General features: G+C 38.7%; 1 protein-coding gene across 1 annotated transcript; it reads left to right on the top strand.

Annotated features, from left to right (window-relative positions):
- The first annotated feature begins 3,103 nt into the window (after positions 1-3,103).
- On the top strand, positions 3,104-4,102 carry LOC110458419 (uncharacterized protein F54H12.2-like). The gene has a single exon (XM_021510100.1). The coding sequence runs from the start codon at positions 3,104-3,106 to the stop codon at positions 4,100-4,102; it is 999 nt and encodes a 332-aa protein (XP_021365775.1).
- Positions 4,103-21,266: the final 17,164 nt, after the last annotated feature.

Below are 21,266 nucleotides of genomic sequence, written 5' to 3'. Positions count from 1 at the left end.
GAAAAATTGCCATGAAAGTGCTTGAAAAGTGCTTGAAAAATATGTCAAGAGATCTGTATGAACCATGGATAAGGAGAAAGGCGCAAAAATAAAGACTCTGGATGATCATGATCTGACACATGAGAGTGAGAAAATGACTTTGAATCCTACTGCTCAAACCTTTGTTCCACTCTATCCCCCGGTAGTACCTCCACCTCCAGTCACTGCGACAGAAATCACCAAACTGCTTCTAAAGAAAGACTTACTGTTTGCAAGCTTGACGCCTTTCAATGATATGCCCGAAACCTACCAAGCATGGAAGTATAGCTTCAAGTCTAAGATGAGCGAACTTTCTGTGACTGCCTTAGAGGAGATGGATCTTCTCACCAAATGGGCTGGACCAGGGTCAAAGGAACAAGTTATCAATATGCGTTCAGCATATTGCAGTGATCCCGGTCAAGGAATTCAAGAAATTTGGGCAAGACTTTATGAGAGATATGGTGCCCCAGAAAGCATTGAAGCCTCACTTAAGAAAAAAACTGGAACTTTTTCCCAAGCTCTCAGACAAAGACTCAAGAAAGTTATATGAGCTTTCTGACATTTTGTCCGAGATAAAGGCTGTGAAATCTGACTCAAGATATATATCACTGTTGGCATATTTTGACTCATCAACTGGTGTCATTCCTGTGGTAAACAAACTACCTTACTATCTTCAGGAAAAATGGACAATGACTGCTCATAGGTACATAGAGAGACACAATGTGAGTTACCTGCCCTTTATACATTTCTGTGAGTTCATTCGGGATCAGAGCAAGATCAGGAATAACCCCAGTTTTCAGTATGATAACTCACCAGGCTCAACTGTGAACGTGGCACCTAAACAAAATCAGAGGGATCCCAAACAGAAAATCTACACAAGAAAGACAACATCTTATGATCACTTAAACAAGCCTTCAGAAACATTGGATACAGTCGTCAGAGACATCACTGAATTTTGTCCGTTCCATAACATGAATCATTCATTTCTCAAATGTAAGAAGTTCAGCTCTAAACCTATCGACGTACGAAGGAAGTTTCTTCAAGAAAGAAATCTTTGTTTCCGGTGTTGTTCTACTGCAAACCAACGACGTGACTGTAAAGCAGCTATTCGATGTGAGGATTGTGATAGTGATAAGCACGTCACAATAATGCACTACAACTCACAGAATCAGTCAACCGACATCGACATATTTTTAAATTTCATCAAGATATAAAACAAAACGTGATATCCACAAGTGAATGATCCTTTTCTTTGAACTTGTATGTTATTGAAAAAACACGATGTAGAGTTTTTCTTAAAAAATATCTAAAAGTGCTCGCTGTAATGTCCTGGCAATCGTCCCAGACTGTCATAGAATTTCACATGTGTGGGACTCTGAAGCCAAAACAATACCCAGTGGCTTTCGGGTAGATGAGAGGGATCGATATTGCACACTATGATGCTTGGGTAGGTGACGTCACGAGGTAAATTGTCACTCGAACAGACACTGTAGTTTATTGAGAGTTTTAGTTCCTTCAGGGCACATTCAAGTTGTTCTGTGTTCATACTCGAGTGTATTTGATGTCTCGAGTCTGATCGATCTCAATGAGGGCTGGAAATTCTGCATAGGCTACACAATTGAGGGTCTCCGTGGTGTTGCTTGCAAACCTTACCTCCAGTCTGACGCTGCCATGTCTGACCAGGTTTATATATTCCTCTCTGAGTCCACTAGGCGTCAGAGTAAATCCGTAAACCGTATAACCCTGAGAGAAATTTTCTCTGGTGATTGTTAGCCCAGCATCATCGTTCCATTTTTCTACAATTTCAAATAGAGTGACGAATGGTGTGACATAATTTCTGTTGTCTCCAACGTCCATCTTCATGGGACGCGCAGGTATGCTTTCTTCGTTGACGTAGAGACCGATTTCTTGAGCAAGGTTCAGGAACGTGAAAGGATTTTTTGTGTAATCTCCGTTCACGGCCGTCTGCCCCTCAGAATTGGTCATTTTAGTGACGTTCATTTGTATATAAAGGACAGTTACGGTCAACCTGCCATATTCATCAAAGGTACCGTGACGGTGACACTTCTCCTCAGACAGAACCCTTTTCATTGAGAATGATTGGATCTACGTACGTGTCGGACCCTAGGATATGGAAATTGTTTTATCAAAACATGATGAGCGGGAAATTTGATCCCGGACGTTACAGAGGGCGGCATGCTGGAGGAGGAATAGCTGGGATGTACAGCAAGAAACCATACATGATACCCGTCAACCCCCACGCGACTATGGAAAACGAAAATAAGATTGTCATTGGTAAACAGGTCACGCCCACTGCCGCAGTAGAAGAGAGGGCAAAATCAGAGATGAAGGAAGCCGTCAAAGATGACGCTCCCCACGTGCCCGTGGGAAAAAATATAAAACGCGCCAAAACTGCGTCTCCGCTCAGTTCTGAGAGAGCTTTCAAAGGGTCAACAACGGTTAAAAGACAACCGCCTAGGAAAAAGAGAAAACGTGTAGGAAACAGTGAGGACGAAAAGCCAAACGTATACACGAAATTCCAAAAAGTAAAATATGGCTTTCCTTAGTGACAAACTTAAAGACATTGCACAACCTGCGGAACTGTCCCTTTTCACGGTTCCACCTAATCAGGTTGCTGTAGAAAAGATATATTTTGCCGAATGTAGACCCGTATCGTCGTTTAGTACAGAAGATGCGCCGATAGAAATATCCGTACCCGGTCAGGGGAGTGAATACATGGATTTGAGGAGATCAAGACTTTACGTCAAAGGGAGGGAGGCTGAACTTAAGCTCTCGCAGTAGATTTGGAAGTTCTCACTGCTGAGAAGGAGGCTGCTGCTGCTGCTGAAGCAGAGGCTGACGCGCTGGACGGATCATATGCTCTGTCAGACTCGCAGAGAGGGCCTGTTACCTCCCTTACCACAGAGAAATCATCTGTGCGAACAGAAAATTACATAAACAGTTTATTACACTTTACGTCAAAGGGAGAATATTAAAAGCCGACGGCACTGTACTAGATCCACAGGAGAAAACAGGCATTGTCCACTTACCGCTACAGAGCATATGGTCTCAAGTAGATACTTACATGAATGGGAAATTGGTGTCTCTCAACACCAGTAACTATCCATGGAAAGCATATCTCAAAGTACTGTTGTCCAGTGGAGAGGACGTGACCCAATCTCAACTTCAATCCCAATTGTACTACCAGGACGGTTACGACATGGACGATCCCGATGCTGCTACGGGATCAAATGCTGGTTTGCTGTATAGGTATGAATATACACAGAAAAGTCGAATTTTTGACATTGAAGGACCACTGTACGAAGACATATTTAGATTGGACAAGTACCTTGTCAATGGAGTCGACTTACACCTGAAGCTATTTCGTAACAGGGCTCCATTCATAGTGAAGAGTGGAGAAACCAGTCCAGCATATAAGCTTGAAATACAAGACGTGGCATTCAAAGCTTGCATGGTCAGGGTGGATAGTGGCGTGCTCATAAACCATGCTGAAATACTCAAGGAGGTCACGGCAAAATACCCCCTGACGAGAACAGAGGTAAAGATGAACACATGTCCATCTGGATCGGGAACCTTCATTTGGCAGAACGTTTGGTCCAACAATCTACCTACAAAAGTGTATTTTGCTTTCGTCAAACAGACGGCCGTGAACGGAGATTACACTAAAAATCCATTTAATTTCCTGAACCTTGCACAGGAAATAGGTATCTACGTCAATGGAGAGAGCATACCTGCTCGTCCCATTAAGATGGACGTGGGAGACAACAGGAATTACGTCACACCATTCGTCAACCTGTTTGAAGTTGCCGAGAAATGGAACCATGATTCGGGACTTATGATTACAAGAGAAAATTTCAGTAAAGGATTTGCGATTTACGGTTTCAATCTAACACCCAGTGGTCTTGGAGAGGAATATATAAATCTGGTCAGGCAGGGTTGCGTCAGACTCGAGGTGAGGTTTGCAAGCAACACCACGGAAACCCTAAACTGTGTAGCCTATGCGGAATTCCCGGCTCTCATAGAGATCGACCAGTCCAGGGACATTAAATACACACAAGTATGAACACAGATCAACTCCAATGTGCCCTCAGAGAACTGAAACTCTCCGTCAGTCATAACGTTTGTTCGAGCGACACTTTGCCTCGTGACATCACGTACCCATCCGTCTTCGTGTGTAACACATACCGCTCCCACCTACCGGGAACACACTGAGTAGTGTTCTGGCTCCAGAGTCCCACACATGCAGAATTCTATGACAGTCTAGGAAAATTACCCATACATTACAATGAACATTTTGATCATATTTTAAAGAAAAACTCAACTTCTTGTTTATACAATAACGTAAAGGAGCATTGACATGTGGATATCACGTTTTGTTTTATATATTAATGAAAAGTAAAAAAACGTCGATGTTTGATATTGTACATCTGTTGAAACAATGTAATTCGCCAGACAAATATGTCTATGAATATGTGTCCCATGATTTTAGTTGCTTGTAAATAAAATGATGAGTAGTCAAACTTGTGTGTAACTTGTCTATATGAGATGAAAAATATGCGTTTATGGCTCATTCAACGTCTGACTTAACAGAAGAATACATCATGTTTTCAGTAAACTCCTGGTGGGAAACAAAATCTCTTACCATTTAAATTTCCAACGACTATACTGATATCAGGGGCTACGATGTCCGGTAAGACGACCCTTACCTTTGATATTTTAAGACGGGCTTCGGGCATGTTTGAAGAAAATCCTACACAAATAGTGTTTGCATACGGAGAGTATCAACCCTTACTAGAACAGGTGGAAAAAGATATACCAGGTCTCATTTTACAGACTCGGTATACATTGGAAAGGCAATTCAATAGATTTTCCAAGACGAGACCTGGATTTTGACCTTTGACCTTGAAGTCACGAACCCAGTTTTGGTTCATGACACACAGCATTATGCTGTTACCGGTTATGCATCCATGCCAAGTTTGAATTCAATATTATGCAACGGTTGAGGAAATATATGTCCCACACAAGCAATTTTCAGAGACGGGGCCCTGCTTTTTACCTTTGACCTCGAGGTCACGAACTCCGTTTTGGTACCCAACACTCTGTCTTATGCTGTTAACAACCATACCAAGTTTGAATTTAATACATGCAACGGTTCAGGAAATATGTCCCGGACAAGATCTATCTTATCGGAAAGATGGAGTGACGGGCGGACAAGGGTAATTCTTAATGCCCCCTCCATTTCGAGTTGGGAGCATACAAAACATTCACATACATGTATACCAGCTGGTATATGCACAGACTGAAAAATTGTCTTTGCACAACTGCGCAAGTTCAAAATGATCCCTTGTGTAAATGTACTGACTAGACAAAATGTTGCGGATTCAAATGTCGAAACTACAGCACAAGTCTGTATCCATTGCATCCTGGTTAGATCGAACTGAAACGAATACCTAAATTCAACATTCGAATATTCCTAAGCAACATTCAAATATTATTCAAATATTCGGGTACAATATAAAACAGTTTATCTTCAGTTGTCAACAGTGTCATGCATGAGTGATTTAAACAATTATTTTAAAATGCATTAAAATACTTATTGCATGCGAGACATTAAGGAAATGGTAAACAATATTGCAGTCCCACATAATTTGTGATAAAAGTTGACAACAAATGCATTAAAACATGAAGATGTATTCTAAACCGAATATTTGAATACCAAAAATAGCATTCGAATACTGGAATTAACTATTCATTCGCGAATATTTCGTTTCAGCTATAATCCTGGTATTGCATGTTAGTATATGCAATACATAATGATAATCTCCCGTTAAATTCAGAGAACATTCGCATATATAAACACAAACAAGAATTGTTCACCATGTCCGAGTTGGAGCATACGAGTAGCTGCATGTACGTATATCCATGACATTTATGCTGGTAAGTATTAATATCATCAGTCTGAATCGGAGCTGGATGAGCTTGACTCTGTTTCCATACCATTACCCTGACGGAGGTAAGTAATGACATTTTTCTTCAGTCTTATTGCCACAGCATCATGGTCATGGATTTTGATTTGACCAGACGCAGATACTGAGAAATCGGTTTTCCCGATGGCACTGACTAAGTACTCCATCCCAGACTTTTTCAGTTTTTGAACATCTGTTGGATTCAATTTCAACATTTCTTTGGTGAAGCTTTGAACAACTTTGAATTTTGTTCCAGACACTTGTCCCACAGGACTTTTGCAATTTTTGATGGTGTTTCCATGTTCATCTAGTATTCCAAAATACAATAGGCCATCCGCCCACTCCATCACAGCCAATTTGAAATTGGTTCTTCCACAATCACAAGCTCTCTCTGCACTGTCACTTGCCTGTAATTGTAAGTGATGAAAGAATTTAAATTCAATACGAGAGGTCCAAGGGGCCTTAAGAGTAAAGATGCTCACCTGGTAATAAATGTGGCCCACAAAAACATAAGTAATAAGTGATAAGACAGTATAGAAAGAATACCTTGTAACGTGTACTTAAGGGAGTAAGATCTAGACGAGGGACGTAATCCGGAGACATCAACAAAATAAGGAAACAAAGGAACACATATAACAGGACAACAAAAACCTCTATCAAACCAGAGGTGAAATCAGGTGTTTGCGATGGGTGAGCATTTCCTGCCCCTGCCCCACATGTGGCACCCGTCATGAGGTCCCTTGCGTCGAAATAAGGAATATTTAGCGGCATTGACCAAATATATTATCCGATGTCATATTGGCAACGGAGACACCGTAAGGATGTACTAGATGTTGGTGAAGATTAATGAAGATATGACCCTAACGAAATTTGTCTATATATATTGGCTATTCATGAGCATGTACCACACACAGTTTTAAGATCTAGCAATGAATTGTAAGGTAAATACAACCCAAAATAAAAAATTCTGTAATTGCCTATATTTCCTAACAAAGTAGGTCACGGTGACCAAATTTTGGTATGGGATATATAATCTGGTAACATATACAAATCTGAATCCTCTTTGCCTACCGATTACTTAATTGCCAAGTTTGATCAAAATTGTTCAAGTGGTTTTTGAGAAGAAGTTGTGTAAAGAAAACATTTACGGACGGATGACGAACATCACTCAGTCGACCATGACAAAAGTTCACTTGGCCCTTTGGGCCAAAGGGCCAGATTGGCAAAAACAACATTATTTCATGTGTCTGGTGCTTTATATTATTTGGGCTTCTCTCAAGTGTATTTAATTCTTCTTACCTTTGGTTTTGGATTTATTCCATGATCAGCTGGTTCAAACATCTTAAGTCTTGACCTTCTCCAGAAAAAGAGGTCTTTTGCTCTAAGATCCGAGACACTCACTTCTTTATCATAAAGTTCACTGTTACAATCCACATTTTTGAATAGTTTTATGAATGTCACTTCTGCAAATTGTTCATTTTTGAAAGCAACCAATGATGCAATTCCAAGTTTTTCATTATTCTGACTGTAGAAAGTAACTTTAGATCCCAGTTTTATTACTTTCTCGTTCTGTGTACTTGCTGTAGTTAGCGATGTTTGTTTCCCTTTCAGTCCCTTTTCTGGTGTTGGTTTTCCTTTTGGTTCGTTTTCTAGTGTTCCTTTTCCATTCAACCCTTTTTCTGGTGTCTTACCCTTTTTCCTGCAAACTTTTTGGTGGCGTTCTTTTTTTTGACATCTGTTTTTGTGGCGTTTGCTTCCGTGGGGTGACTGTTCTGGGCGTGCCTAATGTTGTTTTTTCTGGTGTTCGTTGACCATGCATCTGTGCAGCCAGACTCTGTGGGGCTGGAGTTTCACGCGTAGCATTTTTCTTGGTCTTCCGTTTACCTTGTTTTTTGTCTCGAATGTATTTTCTCCGATTTTGAAGGCACATGCCCAGGTGTTTCCATAATATACCATCACTGACACCATTAAGTTCTTGTATCTCTCGCACTTTTGTAAGAAATGCCTCCCTCTTCCTCGCTGGTATAGCATCAAGGACTGGGGCTTTTTGCCAGATATGTGTAGCCACTGCTGCATCTTTTAGCTCGGTGTGGAATTTACAGTGGGATTTTGTCCACTTCTGTCCTGATGTTTTTCTTTGTGGGTTGAGTATATTCTCGGCATTAGAAGATGAAGTGGACATGAAACCGGCTGATTTCTTCGGAGTGGAACCTTTATGCGGAGTGGAACCGTCTGTGATATGAGAATCCTGACTGCTTGTAGAAGATTGGTTACTGTTCTGATGCTGCAAGAGGATCTTCCGAAACAGAAGTCTTTCCTTGAAAGAACATTCACGCATCAAATCCATTGTGTCGTCATTCGTTAGATTCAAGAGTGTCTCCATGTCAATTACACTTCCTAGGGAAAAAATAAATTGTAATGATTAAGGTGTGTTGTTAAACCATGAATAAACAAATTACGATGCACAGTGGACAAAGATGACCTTGACCCCCCGACCTTGAGAATTTACACAGGTGACCTATACATCATTGCCTACAATATACTAATATACATGTGTATACAAAAAGGCAATACTTTTTGAGATAATTGGAATGACAGAAAAATTAGCCAATGTAGCACAAAGCGCCCCCTAGTGGCGCCTTAAACTGACCATATTTTTTGTTTGTTCCAAACTTTGAAAAACATGCACCAGGGATGATATATTTCAAATATCAATTGGCCTGTCGGTTCGGTAGAAGAAATTATGGAACTGCACGCAATCAAGGGCAGGTTTAAACGAAAGGACCACAGCCTTTATAGCGTGTACCGTTTAACAAGCTGGTTCCGTAATTTCGAATAACCGTGAGCTCGCAAGATTTTTAAATGACGATCAGGACAACAAGAAGGAATAATTTGTGTCGTGAAAACATTGGATGGATATTACCGACTCACGTTGAACTTTGCACAAAGGTACGTGGTTATACTGCATTATTAAATGTTTATCTTTGTCACTGTGTCTTGTTTCATAATCAGTGCTGGCGTTTTTAATGATAATTTCGGATTTTAAACCAATTGAAGTTCTGCCTCAAATCACAGCGGAAGCCTGCTACGTGTTTATATTGACTTCCGATAAGACTCGTTATTCTCCATTTATTAGAAAATGATAAATATCAGTATAGGAAGCGTTAAATCGTCAATATTTGCGAATTACGGAGTCTTATGTTATAGGGCTACCTGAGGGGCCAGTCCCTTTTCGTTTGCAAATCTGAAACCCCTTCACCTAGCTAGGGATACTTCCTACCAAGTTTGGTTGAAATCTGTCCAGTGGTTCACGAGAAGAAGTCGTTTAAAGGAAAAGTTAACAGACGACGGACGGACGGCACAGGATACCAATAGCTCACTTGAGCTAATAAAATCCCCTCATTTTGTGCAAAATTATTTAGAATCAATATCCTCTGATTTACAAATTTCCCCTTTAATTTGGCACGTCGATTTAACCCAATAACACCAAATAACTTGACGATTTACCCAATAACTAGCCAAAAACTCTGCGATGTATACCCAATAAGTCAATAAATTTTAATATGCTTTTCCCAAAAAACATTGAATAACATACAGAAAAAAAACATTCTAAAGATCTGAAGTAAATTTTCGCCATTATCGGTCTGTTACTTACAAACGGTGCAATTTATTTAAATATTATCGTATTCAAGTTAACACATAAACAGAACTTTGGCAGCATTCATTTTCATATCTTTACTTGTATTTTCGACACTTAATAGAGCATTGGGTTAAAACAATTAATTTAGTGAAAATGTTTCGTTCTCTGAATTAAATGTCTTTTTGTAATACCAGTTTTTACTGTCATGACTGTTTGTTATATTTGAGTTATTTGATAGTTATTGGGTAAATTGAAAAGTTATTGGGTAAATCGACGTGCCCCTTTAATTTCCTATTCTGTAAATCTGGGCGAATCAGCTCATTTCAGAAATCCAGGGGCGAAACAGCCCAGGGCGAACGGGATTCCGGAGGAACTGACCCGGATTCCACTGGCAACACCAATTATAAATGAAAATCGGCAGTTATTTAAAATTTTTTTATCGAAAAGTGACCGAGCATTGGTCCAATGAGTAGAATCTAGGCCCATTGCCGCCGGCCTACGTGTCGACTTGAGGAACAAAAATATTCGGATTCTTGTCAACAATATAATCTAACACTTCACGAGCCATTTTACCTTTTATAGTTTGTTGCGTTTCGATCTTCAAGCTTGACAGCAGATCGTCCATCTTGGCGGTAGATTCCATGATGTTTCTCGTTTCGCGCCTTGAAAAGCTTCCTTGATGCCCGTATGTAATTCAGGATCATGCAAGTGCTTGATCTGACTGTCATGACGCTTAAAATAAAATGAAAGCGTTTTCGAGACCTTGCAAGTTACAAATGGCCGCAACGCGGTGCATGCAATGTCTGCATGTTTACGCCAATGTTACTGCTGTTTATGTAAAGGTGGTGGAGATCCGCTCTCAAGATTTATTCGAGCTAGACACGCCCAAACCTATGGTTATTTTGATCACTCAGATTCCGATGAAGAGTAAGTTGTTTGCGAGTTTTTGTCGGAACAAACCTGCTAGGGTCTGATTGGACACAGTATGAACACAGGTGCACGGTATCATCAGGTTGGGTAAAATTCCCCGTTTGGGAGACAGTCCCTCGTTTGGGGGACATTATTCTCCCTATAAATAAACGAAATTTATATACAACGTTTATGTTTAACAGCGCATCCCTTCTCATATTTCTGATCAATATTTAATAACAAACTTGCAATTGACCCCAATTATGCTTTGTTTTGGAGTTACATGATGCTGAAATCTGTCAACTTTGGCGTACTGGGGGTACGAGTTAGCCCTTTAGACGACAGTTCTAGTTTGATTGGTGGCAAATTATATAAACTTAATTTCAATTTTTAATTTCAGGTCGTTTCATCAAAAAGAACAGCTGCATGAGGAGGAGGGATGGCCATCCATAGATGAAGAGCTACATCTGGTACATGATGATGGGGAACAAAATCACTCCATGGTTGTCGATGAACAGGAGTATGATTATGATGATGAAAGACCGGGTGATGATAAACAACTACATGAAGAAACAGCAAATGTTGATCTTAGTTCTAACTCGACCACATCAGACTCAAATTCTGATTCAGACAATGAAAGTGAAGATACAGAATCTTGCGGTTGTGAAAAAGAAAGCAATCATCGAAGAAGGGAAATGGAACTTCAGGTACAACGAAATCATTTATTCTACGGGTATAGCTACTGAACAAATTCCGGGAACAGACCTGACTGTTTTACAATGGCTATTCATGAATTTCAATTATTAGTCCCCTACCGGTGAAACCGGGGGGACTATAGTTTTCCCCTCCGTCTGTCTGTCCGTCCGTCTGTCCGAAGAGGTTTGTCAGCACTCTAGAGCCTCCATTCTTTCATGGATTTTAATCAAACTTTACACACATGTAAAGAATTAAAATATCTTCAACAAGTTCGAGTTTCAAGGTCATCGAATCAAGGTCAAGGTCATTATTACTATAAATAGAAAAACTTTGTCAGCACTCTAGCGTCTTCATTCTTTCTTGGTTTTTAATCAAACTTCACACAGTCATAAAGAATTAAAATATCTTCGACAAGTTCGAGTTTCAAGGTCATTGGATCAAGGTCACTATTACTATAAATAGAAAATCTTTGTCAGCACTCTAGCGTCTTCATTCTTTCTTGGATTTTAATCAACTTCACACACTTTAAAAGAATTGTAAAATCTTGGACAGGTTCGATTTTCAAGGTCAAGGTCACTTACTAGAAATAGAAAATCTAATTTAATGTTCTTCCTTGCCTGTTTATCAAACTTCACACACTTTTTAAGAATTGCAATATTTTGAACAAGTCAGAATTTCAAGGTCGTTGGGTCAAGGTCACAGTTACCATATTGAGAAAATATTTTTCAGCATTCTATTAGCTTTATTCTTTTATAGATTGTTCTTTTATGATTTGTAATCAAAACTTCACACGTTTGTAAATATCTTGGACAAGCTTTAGAGTTGGAATCTGAGTGCTATACAGTGTAAATAAATTGATTGGCTCCTTTCCATCATTCTTCACAAATCCGAGCGTTAATTTTGAGTGTTTTTAATGTGTTGCTGATTTAATTACGCCGGTCTAAAGGTAAATATGTTTTCTGTTACTATATCATTATCAGTTAACATTAGCTTACCTTTAAAGATACAAAACTTATATACTGTGCATATTCATAGAATTTGCATTATAAGTATTCGCATAGTAATTCGCCTCACAGACATGGTGCTGGAAATTCATATAGCCAGTAAACCATGCATGCATGGCACTGGAACAAAACCATTCTTACAGCTATTTGGTTCTTTTCTTTTTCTTTCCATGAAATAATTATAAAAAACTCTTTCAACTTCAGCTATTTCTATCCAATGACACCACCAAATACATGAAGTCACATTTGAATGCTCTGCTTTTGTTAGATTGATAGTTATCACTGCTTTATTTAGTAAGCACATACATATGTATAATGTCACTTCACATCACACCTTTGTTTCTTATCAAGAAAAGGATACAGAAACATGACTGGGCTGCTGAATATGTGATTATATGACATCTAAATGATCAATGTTTTATGTCCCACTGCATCAGCTTACATAATTTCTTTTTTTTCCAGAAAACAATGGATTGTATTAAGACAATAAAGCTGACACTTAATGCTATGGTTAGTATCCACACCAAATTTGAGAAGGGATTAATACCCAAATCTGAGTTGACCAATCAGGTGCTAGAGATCAACATGCAAATGAACCAGGAGCTGAACAAGTTTGGGAGCTCATTTGATGACATGATAAAACAGAAGGATAATAAAATAAAGGAGCTTGTCAAGTACAACAGTCAGATGTCCACAAAAATCACAAAATTAAAAAGACAAAATGAAGATTTAAAAAAACAGGTGGAGCAGTTAAACACATCCCAGGACACTTTGAGTGAACTGTTGGGGATGGATGATCCACTTTGGACATCTACCCCCAAAAAGGCTAGAACTGACTTAGCTGCAGCCAATAGTCCTGCTCCATCAACATCAGCTTGTAGTGAAGGAACCTATCCTCTGATGGGTCTACTAGGTCATGACCGGGTGTCCGAGTGTTGTCCGGATGCCTGTCATACCATAAAGGATGTGACGCTAAATATAGTGTCATTGATATCTGGAAAAGTCAATAACAAAAGTAACATTACTGCAGCAGAAAAGAATTACGGTCGTTTCCTGGATTTTGATTGTGATATAAATTTGGAAGAAACTGGTGCAAAAACCAAGTCCAAGAAAAGGAAAGTCTCAAGCTTGAGGAAAGATACAGCTTGAATCAGTCTTGGAAAAAAGCAACTGTATGCTATCCATAAGCAATGTGATCTTATTGCATGTTCAAATTGCAATTTAGAGAAAGTGTTTCATACCATGTGTGTCGAACATCCTATACACAAACGTTTGGTGCGATATAGTTGTTCAGGAGGAGAGCGTTCTTCGGCAAAAACAATTTCATCCTTCATTTTTTTCAAAAATGACAGAGGTCATGCAAATATGAAGTTGAGCTGTGGGAAGTTTATTGCCTTTGGTCGCATTAAATACTTCATTATTCATGATTCCGGGGAAAACAGTGATAGACTGGCTAATGTTGCTGTATTTAGAGATGTTGACTATGACAAGGAATGTGGTCTCTGGTTTTTACAGTCAAATTGTGTTTCTGGAATGAAATTAATTCACTTATCACTACTTTCGCCCCCATTGGTACATGTGACTGAGGATGAAAAATTGTGGTTTTGTGGCTGTGATGTTAGTATTTAATTCGAAGACAATAAGTAATGCAGGTCTGATTATAGCACATTTAGACAATAGTACCTGCTGTCCTGTTAGCAGTCAGGGGTGTAACTTATTTCAATTATCGATTTTGTCGAGTTTTGACAATTGCAAATCATTTGCTCAGCAATTTTCTTCAATTATTTCAAAGTCACCGGGTCTAATGACGAATATAATGCTGTCTGTGTCGTAATACATTATGTGCTCCCCCAGCATATCAAGCACACTGTATAATTTCAGTCGCGCCCAACATGTCGTCATTGTGGCGACAAATATATTAGTCTGCAAGCTTTCGCGAACAAATTCCTTCTCGTTTTCCCATGTCACGTGTATCGTATTGTCGGCGACGATATGGAAGTCTTTCAATATTTTCCCGGGTTCCGAAATGCAATGAAAAAACTTGTCTGCCTCGAACTCGTGAAAAAGGCACATTGAGGCATATTCAGTCTCTGACCAAATTTACCCCAAAACGAGTTTAAGAGTAGTTTAGCTAGCGATCTCAGTGCCTTATTTTTATATATGGTATTGGGGTTTAGGCGGCATCATTCTGTTTTCACCCACGCAGGCCAATCACTTGATTCCTGTTTTATTTTCAAAAATAGATCAATATAGTCCCCGAATAGACCACCTCCAAGGGCTGGGTCATACTGTGTAGTCTCTTCAAAATAATAAACTTCATATATCTTTGGGATTTTGTAGCCCTTTTCTACGGCTTTCACCAGCTCGGGTGTACACCAGGTACCTATCATAGCCCTCTCGTTTTCGTCACATCGACAGGGGGTCTGACTCTGTTTTTCCGCACAGGTGCGACATAGGGTAAATGTCAGTTTATGATTTATTTTTTGGGGCAATACAGGGTGGTACAAGCCTCTAGGGGGTAATATCTTTACCATGGCTAAACCGAAGTACTGATCAATGGACCGAAAATCCTTTGTGATGATTGACGGATGCTTCATGGGATATTTCGCGTATTTGTTCACATAAGGATACAAGGATGTAAAACCCACGTAGTGGTTTTTTTTCTCCTTCGTTTATTTTGTAATTTAACTTTGTAGCGTTCGTTCTACCCCCCAAAGAAAGATTTTCTGGGATCCAACCTCTCCTGCAAATCGAGATTGTCAACAAACTTTCTAATGTGACTGTGACTTTTGACCATTTCTTTGAAATCATGTTCCCAGATACTTACATACTTCTAACCTTGCTATTTAATATAGTTCTCTTTTTTTAGTAAGAGCGTACAGTTCATTCAGTGATTGTTTGGTTCTTTCCAATTTTGTTGCCTGTCGATTTTTCTGAAAACTTTAAGGGCACCCATGCCAAAAACAACCCAAATACTCGTAGACAATACCTCCAGGTCGAGCTCTGTTGTTATCTACTTGTCCTACATAACCGTCCGTGCGGTATTTTGAGCCTGGAATTAATACTTCACCTCCGTTTAGGGCATGGCGAATATGTATGTGTTTATTTAAACCGCGACCGTATTCCATGCAGTATGTTTCAGTGAGGTAGCACTATAAAGTCGGCATCAGTTCCGCGCTATCACAAGAAGACAAACACGAACATATCGCAGCCTCCCAAAATACACACACATACACTACACGCATGCATCTTGCACACAGGGGAGGCCGTCCTTAAATGACCTTAGCTGTTAATAGGACGTTAAACAAAATCAAACAAACAAACAAACAAAAGTATTCCATGCACCACTCAAGCCAACGAATTGAATCAAGGCTAAAATTGTCACGTTTAACGTAACCACAGGATGGTACTTGTGCCAGGGGAGAACTCACAAACCTTCATTCTTCTATATTAAAGTTATCATTTTTTAGAGAAACCTGATCTTTCCATGTGCCTTCCACATAAACTTTAAGCTGTCCGTCTTGTTTCTAGGCAGGTAACCAGTCTGTTGAAGTATTGTCATTCCTCAGTTTAACCTCCCACGTTTCTTTTAAAAACTTTGTCCTGTAAACTGTAGAACACACACCTGCAATGGTGATGTCATTAAAAGGATCCACACCTTGTACCTGTCTCGCGTCGTAGGTCTCCCCCTCTCCCCCAACGTCAGTTATGTCCAAGAGAATTTTCCTAAAAGTCAAGCATGCCCTCCGTAAAATGTCACCATCGCTACGACAATAATCGAGGATCTCTGTTTTAAAGTCAAAGCAATCTCCGCTGTCTATTTTTTCAGAGTGCCATTTCAAGAATATTTCACGTTCTTTTTTTGACATCGAGTTACACCCATAATAATGTATATCAGGGTAGGGACCACGGTAATTTTGATTGGCCTCTGTGTTGAAGAAATGAGGGAAATACCCTTTGTTTAATTCCGTCAACATGAAAGCATGGGTTAATTGCGAAAGCTTCATGGGCAAAAAATTAACAGAATCTAGAACTCTGTTATTGAGACCTCTGCCTATAGTCATGGACATTATTTTGGAACCTGCGTAAATAATATTTTCGGGACGTAATGAATTGTCTATTAAGTATTCAAGTAAAAAATATCCATCGTATCCCTTCATATTATGCGCAAATATTGTGAAATTTTTGTGATTTTCACTGAAAAGCCATTTACAAAATTCCAAGTTAGTGGTACGACCTCTAAATATGACTTCCCTAAAACCGCACCTCTCACATGGATTCACTTGAAAGCATTGTTCTTTTTTGTCAAATTTATTGCATTGAAGACATCTTGATCCACAGCCGTTACACTTAGAATCGGACGTCATGTCACTGTCAATGCAAAGCTCACATGTTGTGTGAGCGATTACCCGATTTGGTGTTTGCTGATATTTGTTACAGGATCTCTGGTGACAGTTTGAGCAACGTAAGCATGCTTGACAAGGCTCTACGTCGTCTTTACACGTCTTGCAGTCGGGGTCACGTCTAAAGGAGTAGCCGTCTGTACAAGTCATGGTGTTGTCGGCCTGACTACATTCGTAATCGAAAAAGATGTATTTGGATCTTTGTTTTTTTGGATCTAACGCCCTGATATCACAAAGATGATCAGAGTCAACAGTTTCATTACACTCTTTACATTTATACTCACCGCATCTGTGTTGCTCTGGTTGTCGTTTTCGTGTCTCAAGCACGTGTTTACATTTTATACATTTCCAGTGTAGATCACAATTTGAAAGAGGGCTTAAACTATTTTTACACGATTTTTTTTCAAGATGACGATTTAAGCAAGCCAGTGACTTACAGGTCATATGACACTGTCTACAACTTGTGAAACCCTGTTTGTTTTGGTCTTCATCGTGGCATCCCTTTGAGTCACAAACATAACAGCTTATTGCACATTCATGTTTAGTTTGGTAGGCTTTCAGACAATTTTCATAGAAATTGGATGTTCCAAAGAACCCCTGTATATTTGAAATCGCATGAAAATGATTTTCGTCTATAAAGTAATTATAAACCCTTTGTCTCTGACTGTTTTCGCCAGGTACCCTATAAAATTTGTTCCCCATGGAAGCAGACACTACTAAAACATCTACATTTAAATAATCCTCAAACATTTTAATGTCATTCAAATTAAATTTTCTGTCGTTTTCGTTAATACTAACTCTAATCAATAGCATATGATTTAGGATGTCCAACCTCTTTCCACATGTTTTTGAATTTCTCAGTTTGTTGAAGTACCATGTGGGGCACACTTTATACTTCAAAATCAACTCTAGAAGCCCTGAAAAAAGTCCAGTTAGCTTGACAGTCACTCTCTATATTTTTCTCTTAATATTGTTGACTAATACTGTTAACCATTATCCTCTTGATTGATAAAACAGTTTAGGTCACTACTCACTTTGATAATACTGTTGTAGTGACAAATAAGTTTAAGCAATATGCTTGTATAATCACACGGAAAAAAGACGGCCTTCCTATTTCGTTAATAACGTCAAGCATACCGTTCTTTTTCTTTTTATCTTCTGATAAAGTGTGTACTGTATCGTAGTATCGTAAATAACTTATACGCATTCTCAAATTTAACATTCATTTTATTTACTTCACGAATCTTCTTAATGACAAAATAGATTTGAAATTTGAGATTACGAAAAAGTTCAAACATTAAAATTGAATTGCGATAAAAAAAAATCAAAAAATATCACATTCTTCTATACAGTAGTAAATTAAAAACAAATAGAGAACATAAAGGAACTTTTTATTTACAAAAAAAAATATGTTCAAAACATGAAAAACATAATAGTATGGTCGTTATTTACAAAGTGGTCTTGGCCAGTGACCTAGTAACTGGCCTTCTTGAGCTTGTTGGAGATGGTGTGCTATACACACCTCTCAACACTTGGATTCCCATGTGTGGTGACGGAGGTTGGGTGCTATAAGGACTCCTCTGAAGGTGTGAAGCATGAGGGGGCATCGAAGGGGGTGGACTTCGAAGTGGTGACATTTCCATGAAAGAGGTTAAAGCAGAGCATGGTGTGCGAGTCCTACGTGCACGAAGGTAGCATGCTATCTTAAACATGACAAATGTGAAAACACTTCCTCCGATCAACATATTTGCGGAAATGCATATGTTGAAACCTGTAAACAATTGAACATTGGAATAAAATGTTTTTCTTTACACGACGTCTAAAAAAATATTATTTTTGTCTTTCAATAAGATAAGGTTGCTTACTAACATGTTACTATCTTTAAAAAAAAAAATCATGCATACACATCATAGTTTCGTAACTGCCAAATATCCATCCCCGTCTTCTAATATTGATTCATAGTATTCAGATGAATCGAAAGAGCTCCCATTTGATATGGTTCCCCAAGAATTCTGTAAATTATAAGTATAAGTATAAGTAGTTGTTCTGTATATATTTGCATTCAGTATACATTTTCCTCTTAGCCAAAGTATGCTATTTTCTATTTGTTCGTAATTTGTTGACAAGCAATACTATAATTAAAGGGGCATCACGCTGAAGTAACTTTTTTTTTGTCTTTTTTCCAAATACTACATAAACATATCAAGTGAGACTCCTTATGGAAAATGCCGATCGGATTTGGCTGAAATAGATTCATAAAAATGATTAAATCTAAGATAATCATCGGTATTTCTACCTGTCTGACCAACGTTTTGTTCAGGGATTTCCCTCTACTAGCGCATGCGCATAGCACACCATTTCTTTGTAAACAAAATGACTGGCCGTGTGAAGTAAGCCAAAGAAAAGTGTTGTACCGTGTCAGCTACGAAGCGAATAGTTGCCAAATGGTCAAAAGATAGCGCAAGGGGTACGTTACGGAATCATTATTGCCAGTGGGAAGTATTCAAAGCAGAAAATAACTGCCCTAGCAGTCAGTACGGTGCATGTTTTCTTCCGGATAGCGGCCGGTTAAGCTGAAATAAAATCGACAGAAATGCTAGCGCTGTTTATGTTATGAATAAATATCTAAAACTATTAACCTCGCTAGTATCATTGTGTGAGTTTGAACACAGATGAACTTAGTTTAATATGTTAATGGGCATGTATCGGAGAGAGTTTACTTTGTGTTTTTTATAATTATACAGTGGTTTATGCAAACGAAAGGGATAAGTGACTGGTTAGTTTGATTTTGCCATGAGGCCCCCCAAGGGATAACTGCTGTGATGGCCACGGCGTATTCTGTTCTCTGATCCTCTGTCGGTGCTCGGGGTCAAATGAGATACGTGCGCTATTAGATTTACATAATTTATAATATTACCGGGATCAGTAAAATGGTATGATTTAATTATATTGCTGAATTAAACGATTGTTTTTTGTTTTGACATGCAAGTTTTAAATTAGTACTAATATAATACCCGGCCTGCCCTGGCGCGACGACGCAATATATAAAAAAAAAATCGCTCTTCGTCAGAAAGCTACGTTATCGCAGCTAGATTAAAAATGTCAAAATGACGGACCAGGATGAATAACTGAGGAAGGAGAACCTACTTCTAGTAAATAGGATCGCATAACACTTTTTTTTTAAATCGTAATTTTTCAACAGTTCATGTTTTCATATGATGTTGACTTAGAATGTATGATCATGTAACAACCTTTTCTCTATAAAGAATAAATTTTCGACTTCAGATAGAATCGGAATACGTATTGAAAACAGGGGAAAAAATATTTGATTACGTTATAAAAATGGCGCGTGCTGCCGATAACTACGGCTTCTGTTTCGGACCAAAGGAACTGATTAAAGAAAAGTTGTCTCAGCATAAAAAGGTCCATTTAAAAGTATGCTTTAATCTCTGTAAAGTATTGAAAAAATATAATTATCAAGTATCTCAACACGTTCCTTATTGACACATATTCTACATGTACACGTAGTGGTTTTGCCATACAGTTTATTGTGTGTGATGGTTAATATGACTTCCTAAATGTTAGCGTTTGGAGACAGTGAAAGTGGGAAAGAGAGTATACATAGATTTATATTCATGGTCTAGAAAAAAAATGGCCAAAGACATTGAGTTGTTTAATGTAATAAATAAATTCACAAACGTTTCCTTTTTATATTCGCGTGTAGTTTGTCATTGCATATATGCACTTTATGTAAACATTTGAAAAGGGATATTCGTCTCGTGAATATTCCTTTTTACAGAAAGGTTTGTCCCATTGTTGAGGGAGTGTTTAGCCCCGTACCACCTGTACCGGTCACGGGAGAAGGCTGTGATAAATTGTAAAAACTTGTGCCCCATCCTTTGTTTAATTTTATTGGCAACAGATTTATGTTAAAAGCTAAATAAATTTAAATTCTTAATATTGGCAAGTGTGCAATTAACTTCTGATGATGAATAATTACTGTTCAATAAGTTTGAATACGGAATTAGAAATCATATAACTTGGTTTCATAGTGCGGTAAGAAGTTGCAGTTGCCTGACGGCCCCTCTCTGAGGGCCCCTTTGAAAACCGTTTCATCTCGCTCGCACCACTTGTGTTTGCTGCCTAATCAGGTGACGTTACCGGCGCTATTTTTAGCCGGGCTTTCCCGAACAATTCAAGTGGTCAAACTGGACATTTGGAACGGACTATGAATATGGGGATAGCGAGGTAACATAACTGGAAGTGCATACAATAAATACATTCATTAAAAAAAAAAACGCCTTTTCACGTGATGTCCCTTTAACAAAGGGATAAACAACAATAAAATAAAAAAATACAGTACATTTTTATCATTACTGTTCATGCATGGCGTACTTGGCGTGTCAGGGTCGTCCTTTGGGTATGAACTTTCCAAAGTTGAATCCACATTGTCCATGTAATGGAATGGCTCATCGTTGGAGGCAGTAAGGGATGTATGTGAGGTGGGGTTTGTACTTTCCAAAGTTGAATCCACATTGTCCATGTAATGGAATGGCACATTGTTGCAGGCAGTAAGGGATGTATGTGAGGTGGGGTTTGTACTTTCCAA

Source organism: Mizuhopecten yessoensis, unplaced genomic scaffold (assembly GCF_002113885.1).
Source record: "Mizuhopecten yessoensis strain PY_sf001 unplaced genomic scaffold, ASM211388v2 scaffold9573, whole genome shotgun sequence".
Taxonomy (NCBI): Eukaryota; Metazoa; Mollusca; class Bivalvia; order Pectinida; family Pectinidae; genus Mizuhopecten; species Mizuhopecten yessoensis.
The sequence above is the reverse complement of the archived record's forward strand: the minus strand, read 5'-3'. Positions and strand labels throughout refer to the sequence as shown.